This window comes from Salvia splendens, chromosome 7 (genome assembly GCF_004379255.2).
Source record: "Salvia splendens isolate huo1 chromosome 7, SspV2, whole genome shotgun sequence".
Classification (NCBI taxonomy): Eukaryota; Viridiplantae; Streptophyta; class Magnoliopsida; order Lamiales; family Lamiaceae; genus Salvia; species Salvia splendens.
The window spans coordinates 28386274-28401184 of NC_056038.1; the positions used below are offsets into that span (position 1 = coordinate 28386274).

Here is a 14911-nt window from a genome sequence, read left to right on the forward strand (position 1 = left end):
CATCGGCGAGACGACTGCCCGAGAGTGCCTGAAGTATTTTTGTCAGGGCGTTAGGGAGATATTCGGGGATAGGTATCTTCGGAAGCCTACCCCCAAAGATTGTCAGGCTTTGCTGGTTATGCACGGGAATCAACACGGGTTTCTAGGGATATTAGGCAGCATAGATTGTATGCACTGGGAATGGAAGAACTGCCCCACTGCCTGTAAAGGGATGTACACTACTGGTTTCAAGGCCAAGAATCCCACGATGATCATTGAGGCGGTAGCTGACTACCGGTTGTGGATTTGGCATGCCTATTTTGGAGTAGCCGGATCGAACAACGACATCAACGTCCTCCAGTGGTCGCCCCTTTTCAACGACCAGTGCATGGGCGTCCGTCCGGCCGTCAACTTCGTCGCCAACGGCAACCAACACAACATGGGCTATTATTTGGCGGATGGGATATACCCTATGTGGCCCGTCTTTGTGAAGACAATCAGATGCCCAGCGGATGAAAAGAAGATATATTTTGCGGGTCGTCAGGAGGCAGCGCGCAAGGATGTTGAGTGGGCATTTGGTGTGCTCTAGGCTCGATGGGCGGCAGTGAAGGGTCCAACACGGCTGTGGTACATTGACAACATTGCCGACATCATGTACGCATGTATTATCATGCACAACATGATTGTCGAAGATGAAGGTCCAGCACTGACTGATTGGGCCAATGATGATGCTGATGCTGATGCTGCGGGTCTAAGCCACGGCGTGGCCACTAGCAATGTATGCATGAGGATACCCCATGACGAAGTCGATCGAGTCCGTGCATTTGCCGACATGCGCCAAAAACAAGCTCATGTTCGACTCCATAAAGATATTATTGAAGAAGTATGGCAGCGGAGGGGTCGTCGTTGATGTAGTTTTAAATTATTGAAATATATATTTTTTAATTTGGTGAAATGTACTTTTCCTTTTTTAATGGATTTTTTTCCTATTTGTGTCGAAATTTTAATTCCGTTAATTGTTTAATTCCGGAAATTGTTTAATTTGTGAATTTGTGAATTTTTTTTTATTGTGGGAAGTCCGTCGGGAATTCCGCGGGGAATTCCGCCACTGTGCAGTGGGAAGTCCGTATGATATGGCAGGAGGTGTTTTTGGGAATTCCGCCGGGAGCTCCGCGCCACTGCTGATGCTCTAATGTGAGACGTAGATAGTACTTGCAATGAGATGGAGGAAGTACATAATGTTTCCAAAAACTTTATCCATGATTTTAAAATGTGGATGACACACATTTTTCAAATTTTACCGTGAAGAGATAGAGAAAAAGTGATTAAACAATTGTCAGTAGAAAATTCTATTGAGACTCATTTTACTAAAAAAATTAATAAATATATTAAGATTAATTTGTTTGGAGGAACCAATAAGAAAACAAAGACTATTATTTTTTGGGGATAGTGTTTTAATATGAAATTTCATATATACGGTCCAATGAATTAAGAGTGTAACGGTTGATTTTTATGATTAATCATTTTTAGCATGATAAAATTAAAATGAAGTGTGTTAAATTCTCTAATTCTGTCCCACATCGACTTGGTGAAGATCCCATCTAATCTATATAAGTGTGGATAACCCTCCCCCTTATGAGGCCTTTTAAGGGGTGAGTGGCTCATTTCTAATATGGTATCAGAGCGGGTCCAAGTCGATGATGGTTTTCTCTTTATCTCTTATCTACCTCACGAGTGGAAGACCGATGCCCTTTCCGACCCACATCGATGATGGTTTCTCTTGCCGGCCCACATCAATGATGGTTTCTCTTGCATTGCCTACCCACGTGAGTGGCACATTTCTAATAAAGTGCAAATATATTTTTTAGGAAGTGTGCTAGAGAGTTGTTCAATGCTTCCATTCCATATTTCCAGGGTTGAAAGAGCTCAACTTTATGCCTTATTTCCCTCCTATTTCCTCTCCCTTCACCAAATTTCTAACTTCTCTTTGTTCTTCTGACTCCGGAATCTCATCAATTCTTGGACACGGTCGCCATACTGGTATGTCATTTTCTACAATCCGCCATTCCTCTCTAATTTAATTATCATTTGGCCTGAGTTGTTTATAGCGTGACCTAAATCAGATATGTTCCTTTGTTTATAACGTGGACACAATGTTGAAAATTTCACACAAGATAGTTTCCACTTTAATTTCGATAGTTGATGTTGCTTTAATAATGGATAAATCTTATGTCATGGTAGAATTGCAACAACATCGATCAGTAATTTCAGTTTGTTTGATAGATGCATAAAAGATGTTGGATTGAATCTTCAAGCATGGAACTTGATCATTGCTAATTGCTTGATAAATTAATATCATATATCGACCATTTTGCATTTAATGTGTTTAGAAATGTAAAGTTCTGATCGTTTTGATTGATGATACTATTTAGATGTTTTATGGCTCAAGTAAGAATCATTTGAGCAAACGAATCACTCACCAGCTATTTCATGTTACAGTTTATCTATTTCGTGTTACAGTATATAATACTTTCCTTTCTCGATTGTGAACTCGTGATTTGTTTTCAATGAAAAAATTAGGCAAACTTTATGAGTTTCAGGATCATTAATCTCCATGCGTGGACCTTCTTCATTCCTTATTTATAACCAAATACAATTGGCATAATTTTGTGTACAGATGGCCAAATGTTGCTGGATTATATGCTTTTTCGTGTTCTCATCCCTTGTCAGAGTATATGAAGCCAGTCCTAATCCTGGTGATTCTGACCAATTATATAAGTAAAGCTCGTCCCTTTGCTTTTTTTGGTTTGGCATTGAAGATAAATTAGTTGTTTGCATTAAGCAACTTTACCGAGTCAACTTACTATATTTTGTTCAAATCAACTGCTCATACTATAATTTTGCTATAGGTTGAACCTTAACTTCTACACTTTCAGGGCTTGTTTTTCACAATGTCAAAAGACTGGTTGTGTTGGGGCAAAATGTTTCTCGTGCTGCAACTCGGCTTCAGATGGTTCTCTCCTTGATGGCTCTTGGTACAAGATAAAGAATCTTTATTTTTGGTGGAACCAATGGGACTGCCAAGGTAACTGTCGTTACCATTGTATGCTTTACAGAGAAAAAGAAAGAATAGAACTTGGATTGGAGCCTGTTAAATATCATGGAAAATGGCCTTCTCGGTGTCAATATGGATTTCAGGTTGGCTGCCTTAAGAGTTGAGCCAAGTTTTTTCTTCCATCTGTCATTCTCTTGTCTCATTTTATGTATGCACTGATAAGATTTCCTCAGTTTGCACAGGAACCAATCTCTGTAGCCATTTCAGCTCTAAACCTTGTGATGCATTTTCATGGTTGGCGTTCTTTCTCCAACCTTCTTTATTACAGCTTGCCTTTGAAACCGGACAAGACGCCATTTTATGATTACGCTAGCCTCTTTAAAGTCTATGGCCTCCTGGCTATGAATTCATGGTTTTGGAGCGCAATATACCACTTCCGGTATTAATTTTTCATTTGATTTTATGATGTTATCCTTGATTTCTGTTTGCACTAAGCCTAGGGAAGATAAAAATGTACATTAATCCAAAACATTATAACACTCTGTCCAGACAAATTACTTAAATGGAAAAATTTTGACACCTTTAAACCTTCCATGCAGAGACATGGCCTTGACAGAAAAGCTAGAGTATTCATCTGTTGTTGCATTTCTTGGATACTCAATTATATTGGCAAACATTAGAAGCTTTGGTTTAAGAAGTGATGCTGCCAGAGTCATGGTTGCTGCTCCAATCTTTGCATTTGCCACCACACACATTTTGTTTCTTTGCAACTATAACATGGACTATGGTATCATCTCACATCTTTATCTTCATATGATCTGTTATCTTTATAGGTATAGTATGTGTCATTGAGAGGTATCTCTCTGTCACAACTCACAAGTCCTTCCTGAACATGCATATCACTGCTTACTTTGATACACCAGTTAAAAAAAAAAGCAAAGAATGGAAGAAGCAAACCTTTGACATATGTGCATTTAAGCTACCATGTCACTAGGCGTCTATTGAACTCTTACTTCATGTGCTGCTTGCAAGTATGTGAAGATAGATAGATGTGTGTTCGTATTCATGATTTTTCAAAATTTTCTATCATCATACTAAGCGGCTCAAAATGCTTATAGAAATATCTCATCGCATTTTCATGTTATTGAGACCTCATATGAACTAGTGTTTTGAAACTTGAGAGTAGCACAGTGAGAACAGGGAACAACATTATTGGTCTATTTGAGTAATAAATAAATGGTTCTGCTAAACACTTACATGTAGGTTTAGTAGTTGTGACCCTCTAAAATTGTTGACAGAGTGGAATACAAAAGTGTGCATTGGCATGGGCATTGCCCAAGCGGTGAGTTGGGCAGTTTGGGGTGGGACGACGGATCTTGCGTGCAGATGGAAGTTGTGGATGGTGGTATTGGGAGGTGCATTTGGTGTGGTGGGGAAGATGCTAGACTTCCCTCCTTATCAAGGAATAGTGCATGGTGAAACTGTTTGGCAAGCTTCCAATATCCCTCTCACATACATTTGGTGGAACTTCATCAAGTATGATGCGGAGTCCAGAACAGCCGACCTCTTGAAGAAGGTGCGATAGTGTCTGCCGCCCATTTGGATTTGCATATAACATCTTCCTTCTCTGTTCTCTACAACCTTTTACTGTAGTAGTTTCCTCGGTTTCTTTATCAATACCTTTGTTTATCACAATCTGTTTCTTTCACTGGTTTTTGTACATGGAGTTGTGCTACTTTGGTTGGTAATTTTTTTGTACGTATGTTATCTTTCCGAATATCCAACAATATCCACTTTTATCTCTCACTAATATAAATATTAAATTAAGTATTCCTTCCGATAACTATTTCCAAACATACTTGAAATTCGACAATCAAACTTTTTTATACATAGTCTATTTATTTTTTAAAATAGAAATTCTTTGTTTTTTTATCTGTTTCCTGAAAATAGAAACTCTCCACTTTAGTAAATGGACTCCATAATCCACTAGGACGTGTTCACCCTCCATGATATACCATGATTTGGGTGTAATTCATGGGTTTATCAGCCGTTCAGTTTCCCAGAGTCAAAACGTGAAGGCCCAAGATAATATGTCAGGCCCGCACTGTTCATTAATATTTACCCTGAATTATATCCTACACTGAGGGTGGTTTATAAATCTGGCCGCAAATGTTGACCATGATTTGAAGAGGTGTTTTACACAATTATCCCCCACAAATTCACGCTCCCCACAAAATATGGAAAAGACGGAGGGTGACTTGGTCCATTCAATTGAAAATGGACATATCACGTTGACTAAAACCAGCCCACTTATCAGAGAAACTAAACGACTACATTTAATTCTTCTCAGTGGGCCCACAGAATTATTTCCTTCCAGAATTATTTCCTTCCAGAATATTTCATGGAGGGTGAACACGTCATGCTAATTTCACTACTTTTCTACTCCTTTCTCTAACTCTAGCCATTTTTTATCCTATTCTCATTTACTTACCAATTTTACTTAAAACTTGTGTTGTTTCCGAAGTTCATCTTTAGGAAAAGAAAGAAAGTGTTATTTTGATAGACAGATAAAAAAAATTTATCGATTGTGTCATTGTTACTAGAATTTGAGACATTTGACATCTGGAGTAACTGGAAAATATAAAAGTTAAATTAATTTTTTATCAATGAGAAACCCGTGGTAGAAGCAGCCCGAAGAAAGCCCAAATCCAAATATCCCACAAGCGATTCTCGTAAATTACATATACTTTGGGGACGTAGTTGTAATTTATCTAATTTATTTATTAGGGTTCGAGGAATTGAACAGCCATTACAATCTACACAGCTCTTCATCCCTCTTTTCTCTGTACCCTCAACAGTTCCAAGTGAGTGTTTCTCTCTCTCATTATTTTCTTCAATTAGTTCCTCCATTCATCATGAATTAACTTGAAATTCTACATTCTGCAATTTTATCGTCTATGATTTTATTTTGATCTCTGTGCAAGGCTGAAATGGCGACCGAACAAGCTAAGCCAGCTACAGACGAAGTAAAGATGGATCTGTTTGAAGATGATGATGAATTTGAGGAGTTTGAAATCGGTCAAGGTTGGTAATTCTTTTTTAGGGTTTAGTTAACTGCTGAAGTTTGATTTCTCCTTTTGCTAGATGTTCTGTTGATTAACTTCGTTATCACGAAAAGAATTTTATGCCTCCTTTTTTTCTGAGTATAATCTTTTGCATCTTATTGTTGCCTGAGATTATAATCATGAGAACGCTACTGAAGTTAGTCAATTTTATTCGCTCTTGATTTCTGAGTATAATCTGTTGCATCTTATTATTCCCTGAGTGAATTCAAAATATATTTTTATGATATCTAGATCTGTCTGGGTGATTTTGCAGTATTTTTTGCTTCTCTATGAGTAAATTTTTGCATCACCACGGGGCTCTGGTAAATTGTAATGAGACAGGTCCATAAACCATGAAGCAGCGTTTGAAATCCCCAATGCATACAGCTACCATTTTGATTCTAGCTAATCACTAGTATGAACAATGAAATTTCTTTATATTGGAAATTTATGTGCCAAATTAAGTTTGGAGCATCTCGAGTTGAGCTTCAACTAAATGCTACTTATGTGAAAAGACTAGAATTATTATTAGGCCTTTCTGTTTATAATTGTTTGTGAACAATGAACTTGTAGCCCATGCTTGGCTTCGTGGTTTGTAATCACATTGTCATTGACTTAACATACTTGACATGGAATCCTATCATGGAACCCTTTCTTAGGTAGAGAAAAGTTCCCTTCTGCTAGGGAAGGGACATTGGGAACCAAACAGCAACTAATAAGATACACTTCGATACTATGCTTGTCGGTTATATAGTCTCTACTGATTTATGTTGATCACATAATACTAGTAAAATACTAATGTACTCCAATTTACCTGGCCTCTTAAGCTGGATTTTCTTACTCAAGCATTAACTTTTTAGATAGAAGAAAATTTGAAATCTGGTTTCAAACATCCTTCTCTGAACTTCTGAGTAATTTATGCTTCATTAATCATTACCAACCATTTTCATTATATTTTGTACAAATTTGTTTTTATTTCCTTCTTATTCTATCTGTATTTCTCTGCTCCTTGTTCCACTGTTCTTTGTTAGTTTATTATCACCATATCGTTGAAACAGTTTATTCGAGTTGGTTTTTTACGTGTGCTACTTTCTCTGATTCTTCTCAGAGTGGGGGGACAAAGAGGAAGGTAAAGAAGTAGCTCAGCAATGGGAAGATGACTGGGATGATGATGATGTCACTGATGATTTCTCCCTGCAGCTGAGGAGGGAATTGGACAGCAATGCTGAGAAGAAATAGGGCAAAACTTGAGTTGTCTGCTGTATGTTTTGGATATATAACTCTGATTTCAAACTCTAGTATAATGACTTGCCATCTTCTTGCTTCTGAATATCTTTAATTGGGCAATATCACCTTCATCTTTATAGTTCGAACAATGAAAATACACATGTTGTCAGTGATTTGGTTATATTGTGCGATTCAGTTCTGATTACAAAAATTCTTAAATTGAGGAGTTTTCATTGCTGCCTTTCCAAGATATGTGAAAACTTGTATTGGTTTAATATGTATACACGTGTATGTTAAACCTAACTGTATTATTTATAAAGTTTAAATTTTTGTACTTATAGTACTATTATATTTACATATATAAAACGTGCTATGTCTAAATATAAAAATATTACTCTTTTTACTTATTCTCGCCTTTTGATTTTATTCTCTTTATTTTACTCACAAAATAACACTACGTAAAATTTGATGTTTGATGTCGAATTAGAAAAGCTTTACTTAAAGTGGGACGGAGGGTTTTCACCTAGAGTGGGACGGAGGGAATAAAACGTTAAGAATGAAAGGCTTCTAGGTAATACTATTGCTTAAAGTGTAATATGGAATCAAAGTATTACAGACACTATTGATTCTAAATTTCTAATCCTAGAAGGAAAAATGTTCTTATGCAGAATCTATTTCTGTATTTAGTTCAGCAATTTATTGTCCGAAGACTTGGAAAGTTGACAATGAAGATCGTTCTTGATTATTTTAAAATAATATCAATATGGAGTATGTTTGTATTTAATTCAACTATTGGCTGTTTCTATATGCCAACATCTCTTGTCCAACAAGCCTCTTTATGTTTATTTTTTGTTTTCACAAACTATTATGCTTTTTATTGCTTTTCACACATTATTTTATTATTGTTTTTCAAATGCATGAACAAAACTTATGTAAATTTTAATTTACGGTCATAAAGCAATGATCTTTAATATGCACGAAAGGTTATGTAACGATCATTAAGACGCCAATAAATTTTTAATTTATGTAATGATTTTTAATTTAAGATAATGATTTTTAATTTTCGGTCATAAAGCAATGATCTTTAATATGCACGAAAGGTTATGTAATGATCATTAAGACGCCAATAAATTTTTAATTTATGTAATGATTTTTAATTTAAGATAATGATTTTTAGTATCACCCATGCCAGTAAATATTTACACATTAAGAATCTCAAAGTAATGATATTTGTAATTAAAAATTAAAAATAACTCTTTGATTCATCATTGATATTATGTTTTTTTTAATAAGAGGATCAACAATGATTCTCCATTTTGAGCATAAACAGCGGTGCTCGTTGGAACGAGCACCCGCCGTGCCGCTGGCGCGGCGGAGCCCTGCTCGCCTCTGTCCTCTTGCCAGCGGCACGGCCTTGCTCGATGCATCGAGCACCGTCGTGCCGCTGAGCAGGCTGATGTGGCGCAAGATGATTGGCCAACTGCGTAGCAGTTGGCAATTTCCTTTTTTTTAAAAAAAAATTGAAAATAATACCTAAAATTAAAAATATATATATATTCGGATTCCCAAAAATATGACTTTTTTTTACCATTTTTTTGAATTTTTTAAAAAAAAATTTAATCCCAAAATCATCTATAAATACACACATTCATCATCCATTTTCACATCAAATTATCTATTAATTCATCACCTACATCTTCCTCTCACTCAAACACTCTCTAAATTCAAAAAATGGATATGAACGATATCATTGAGGAAGCGGAGCGCAAAGAACAAGAATACTATCAACAATATTGTGTCGCCTATGAAGCCTATCTCGCCGCTGCTGCCCCCACCCCTCCTCCTCGACCAACAAGATCAAATCGGCGCTACATCTCTCGTGACCGGGAGGGAGCCCACGAAAGGCTCGTTGCCGACTATTTTTCCGACGAGCCGCGGTTTCCGGCAGATTACTTCCGACGCCGTTTCCGCATTTCAAAACGGTTGTTTATGTGTATTGTCAACACATTGTCCGCCCGTGTTGAATACTTCCAATCACGTAGAGACGCAACCGGTCGGCAAAGTCTCTCGCCGTTGCAGAAGTGTACTTGCGCCCTCCGACAACTTGCTACCCTGCAAACGGCTGACCTCTTCGACGAGTATCTGCATGTTGGTGGGTCAACTAGAATCCTATGCCTCAAAAATTTTTGCACCGCCGTTCGTTATGCTTTCGGTGAGGAATTCCTTCGGGCACCACCACCGAAGATTGTCAACGGTTGCTTCATCTTCACGAAACAATCCACGGATTTCCCGGTATGCTTGGCAACATTGACTGCATGCATTGGAAGTGGAAGAATTGCCCGAATGCTTGGAGGGGGCAACACTTAAGCGGCCACAAAGACGGCGGTCCAAAGCTTATCCTTGAACCGGTCGCTGACTACCGTCTATGGATTTGGCATGCATATTTCGGTGTTTCCGGATCCAACAACGACTTGAACATGCTCTATTCTTCACCACTCTTCAATGATGTTTTGAATAGTGTAGCGCCGGTGATCGATTTCACCGTCAATGGAAATCCATACCACATGAGGTACTATCTTGCCGATGGTATCTACCCAAGGTGGCCGACTTTCGTGAACACGCTCAACAATCCGCAAGACCCGAAACGGGTTCTTTATTCGCAGCGTCAAGAGGCTGCTCGGAAAGATGTCGAAAGAGCTTTTGGGGTCCTTCAAGCCCGATTCAACATTGTGAAGACCCCGGCTCGGCTGTGGTACACAAAGAATATTGTCTACATCATGTATACGTGTATTATCTTGCACAACATGATTATAGCTGACGAATGACCGAGGGCGGCTAACTTTTACGACGAGGATGAAGCAGGAAGCTCAACCGCAAGTCTCCCCCACGTCGAGGTGTGCATACGATGGTGCAAGAGAGGATCGAAACAAGACACACAATGCGCGAGACCAAAATCCACATTGAGCTACAAGAAGACCTAATCCAACACATTTGGGTGAAATTCGGCCACGAGTAGTGGATTTTTTTAATTTTATGAATTTAATTATGTAACTTTAAATTTTTAGGATTTTAATTATGTAATTTTAAATTTTTAGGATTTTAATTATGTAATTTTTATTTTTTTAGTAATTTGTAATATTATTTTGGATATTTTTAATGCATTTTAATATTGTGAAAATGTTTTTATTTAAATTGAATAATAGAATGATGTGACCCTTGATTATACTCTTGCCGAAAAGCATGAATGTGGGTGTAGTGCTCTTGCCAAAGAGTATGGAGTAAAAGTGCGTCCGAGCCCACTTCCATGTTCTTGCCAAAGAACATGGATGTGGATGCTCTTACTCTATAATCACTCCACAATCATCCTCGATATTATGCCTTTGCCACAAAGTATACGTAAGTAAAAATAAAAGAAGTACTCCCTCTATTTCAATCAAAGGGAAACATTTATATTCAAGAGATTTTATATATTATCAATTTGAATAAGTCCTCTTTAAAAGAAAAACGTGTCACCTTCTATTGAATAGAGGTGATATATAATTTTTTAAATGTAGAAATAAATGTTTAATTCCATTTTCAAGGAAACCAAACATAATTACATTACAATTACCTTAAATATAATTTCATCAATTAATTAAAAAAACATCCTCTTTTAAATATGGATTTTGTGTGAGAATTTATTCCTGGCAGTAATATTATACACTATCTACAATCAATGCAATCATGATTATACACATATGATCGCATTATATTCAATGATACCGATGTCCACCTAAATATATTTAAAAATCAAATGGTGAGTGTACTATTGAAAACTGCATTATGATCTAGTTAGATATTAGAAAAATATACTGTACGAAAATGTATTTTAGCTTGACCAATAATCATGAAATAGTGTTATCAGAGTAGTTATAGTCGGAGTCACTATCCATGAAGCGTAGCTGAATTAACAAATCTTAATTGCGGAGTGGTTTGTGTTAGGTACATAATTTAATGATGCATTTAATGCCTTATTAAACACCACGAGAAAAAACCATACGACATCTCTTTCGATAATACTTAGGTAAACACTCTTTTCTATCATAAGTAGGTTTCCAACTATAAATAATGAAGATTAATTTTCTTTTAAAAGAAAATTAAACGAACATAGCTAAACAACCATAATGTGGACAACCACACAGGGGTATAAAAGTAAATTAGTGTTAATTAAATAATAAAATATCAATTATAGTTAGTGGACAATTTTAAAAGACTTTATTACCCTCAGCCTCGTTTTCGTTCCATTTTGATTCTGCATCACTCATCCTTTTCATTTTCAAATTTGAATTCAAATTAAATGCATTAATTACTACTACTACATTTTATAGTTCCCAAAAAAAATAAAAAATCAATACACAAGTTTTCAATATATATTGTAGCAGCCATCTTTAATATAATATTGTAGCAACAACCGATATGACAAAATCTTTACTTACAATACTCATCCTGAAATATTCATATATAACAACCGTATTACCATTTGGAAAATTGTCATATACTAGAGAATTTCCATAAAGATTAGCCGATTTTTTTGGGAAAAATATGCATATATAAAATTTCCATAACTCATTCCAGCACAAAAATATGATATTAGATGCCGATTATTTTGGAATAAAATATTCATATACTCCTACTAATAATTTCCATAACTCATTCCAGCACAAAAATATGATATTAGATACCTATTATTTTGGAGAAAATGTTCATATACTAATAACTATTTACATAGTAACTCATTCCATTCCAAAAATATGAAATAACAGATGTGGATTTATTTGGTGAAAATATTCATATTCTAATTACAATTTCCATAACTCATTGACTCATTCCATAACATTCCTTCTACTAGCAGTTGGAGAAAATATTCATATGTTAACCGATTTTATTCTTGCTTATGATCACATCTATCTATTCAAATATAAATTAATATAGCATATGCCTCTTGTTCATTTGACAATTAATCAAACTTATAAGCGTGCATCACTTGAAACTTTGTGAAAAGATCTCTTAAATTTTAGATGTTAAATGTTTGTCGGTAATTTAAAGTTACATGATTAACTTCAATTAAAGTTTCAACTAGTTGTTAGGGTTAACTCAACTTTGAAGTTCCTGCACACAGCTTCCAAATTTGTGGAGGGCGATGATTCATGAAGGCTCAACTTCGTCTTCTTTGTTGGAGTTGCGTAGGTTGTACCAGGCTCTCTTTTAGGAGTGATGTTTCTGTTTGGGGTATTGGGTTTGGGGCTTTTAGTAGGAGTACTCTTCTTGAATGGAGTATGTTTGGAGCTTTTATGATCAACCATTGTTAAAGATGAATAATGAAGAATGTTTGGAGGGAAGAGAATACGACTCACCATTTTATAGTGAAAATATGGACGTTTGAAATCTGAGTTTGAAACCCTAAACCCTAACTGAGTTTGCTTTGAAATCTTCAAGAATTTAATATTGTTGGCAACAACACAACTTTCAATATAATTTTTCATCTTTATACTTCATGCGTTCATATGGATGTGTGTTTTTACCATTATTGATGTTTGTCTCAGAAGACGATCCCTACTTTTTATGTAATTAAAATCAAAATATATATATGCGATGTTTGTCTCAGAAGACGATCCTTCCCTACGTTCATTATTAGTGTGAATGAATAGGTTGGGTGAGAATAAATTACTGATTTGCACATTCGAAAAATCATTTAATCAAATACTATCGTGATTAGAATTTCTCTTACGAATCAAAAGAGGTTGGATGAGAATATCACTGATTGAATTTCAGATTATTAGATAACAAGCATATTAAAAAAAATTATCTAGTCTAACAGTAATGTTTATTAAGATTTATTGAATAAATCAAAAGGTTGGATGATATAAATCACTAATTGATATATTTATTATGTAACATGAGATCTCAATCAAGACTGATGTCGTCAGTATTACTCTTACGAACCAAAGAGTTTGATGAGTATACAGCAACTAGGCAACGTACCTCGTGAATGAAGAGGTTGGGTGTGAATAAATTACTAATTGATCTATCAAGTTTGTAATGTTAGATCTTGCGCACATTCAAAAAATCATTTAATCAAATACTATCGTGATTAGAATTTCTCTTATAAATCAAAAGAGGTTGGATGAGAATAAATCACTGGTTGAATTTCGGATTATTAGATATCAAGTTTGTAATGTTAGATCTTGCGCACATTCAAAAAATCATTTAATCAAATACTATCGTGATTAGAATTTCTCTTATAAATCAAAAGAGGTTCGATGAGAATAAATCACTAGATGTATCTATTATGTAACATGAGATCTCAATCAAGACTAAGGTCGTTAGTATTTCTCTTACGAACCAATTAGTATCAAGTTTGTAATGTTAGATCTTAAGCACATTCAAAAATCATTTTAATCATTGAGGAAGAGAAGATTCTCTTCTAAGTTATTATCTATCTTACTTTACTCTCTTTACACTTTAGCTATTTATAGTATCATTTTTCTAAAATGGGTGCAAAAAATAAAATGTGACAAAAATGGGTGCAAAAAATAAAATGTGACAAATTTTCAGGATGGACGTAGTATTTAATTAAACAATAATACACCAATTAATCTATCTATTTTTGTGTTATTAAATCTTAAGTACTTTAAAAAAATCTGAAATAAATTCGTATAGCATGGACACAGAGAGCATGCTTTGAAGTTCAAATTGAAATTTGAAATAAATTGTAATCATGGTAGTTTCCTTAATTAATACAATACGGATACAGCCGCTTCTTTAATTAATACTACATCATTATTTGGTAGAGTGTTCATAAATTTTGTTCTCACATGTTCTTTTGCAGCTATCAAGTTAATTTCATTTTTTTTCAGTCTAGTATTTATTGTTTCAGTTAAGCTATTCATATTTTCTTCAACACCAGAAGTTTAGCACCAATACAATAAAGTACTGTATTACTATTTTATAGGAAAAAAACCAAGTACAAATTCAGTTGGGGCATTTCTTCAAACAAGTGATGTGCACGTATCAAATAAATCTCAACTTCTTGTACTTATTACATTGAATCTATCCAAAACAGAAAATAAAGAATAAATTTAGTATGGTGTGCAGAAAGCAACGCATAACAGAAAAGTCGAAGCTAGATTATAAAGGATTAATATTTCAAACAAAATTAAATCTTATAATATGTAGTATAGAAAGCAAAAAAAAATAAATCTTAAAATTTATACAATGGGCAATGCCTATAGAACGCACGCATAACACAGAAAGAGAGCAAATCTTTTTAGATTTTATTTATTTATAAATGAATAATAGAACTACAAACTAAATCCTATAATATAAGAAATAAATGAAAGAGATAAATGAAATGGGAGGGAAATCAGGCTTCATTTTTGGGGTGGAATGGAATGAGAGAGAGGGAAAAGCAGCGCCAGTTTTGGGGAGATCAAAAATTTGGCGGAAAACTTAATAAAGGATATAATGATAAATTTAGTTTTTATTGAACAAGAATTATAAGTGAACC

General features: G+C 35.1%; 2 protein-coding genes across 3 annotated transcripts; both read left to right on the forward strand.

Moving 5' to 3' along the window:
• Nucleotides 1-1879: 1879 nt before the first annotated feature.
• Nucleotides 1880-4801, forward strand: LOC121811361 (post-GPI attachment to proteins factor 3-like). Of its 2 annotated transcripts, none has more exons than XM_042212203.1 (6): nt 1880-2019; nt 2657-2757; nt 2916-3177; nt 3268-3473; nt 3634-3821; nt 4333-4801. In XM_042212203.1, the coding sequence occupies exons 2-6, from the start codon at nt 2657-2659 to the stop codon at nt 4617-4619; spliced, it is 1044 nt and encodes a 347-aa protein (XP_042068137.1). In that variant the 5' UTR covers nt 1880-2019; the 3' UTR covers nt 4620-4801. The 2 variants fall into 2 exon arrangements, with proteins under 2 accessions (XP_042068137.1, XP_042068138.1); XM_042212204.1 differs by having other exon boundaries at nt 3277-3473.
• Nucleotides 4802-5807: 1006 nt separating this feature from the next.
• Nucleotides 5808-7584, forward strand: LOC121742450 (protein DELETION OF SUV3 SUPPRESSOR 1(I)-like). Its single transcript, XM_042135586.1, has 3 exons — nt 5808-5898; nt 6019-6118; nt 7247-7584. The coding sequence occupies exons 2-3, from the start codon at nt 6025-6027 to the stop codon at nt 7375-7377; spliced, it is 225 nt and encodes a 74-aa protein (XP_041991520.1). The 5' UTR covers nt 5808-5898; nt 6019-6024; the 3' UTR covers nt 7378-7584.
• The last annotated feature ends 7327 nt before the right edge of the window (nt 7585-14911 follow it).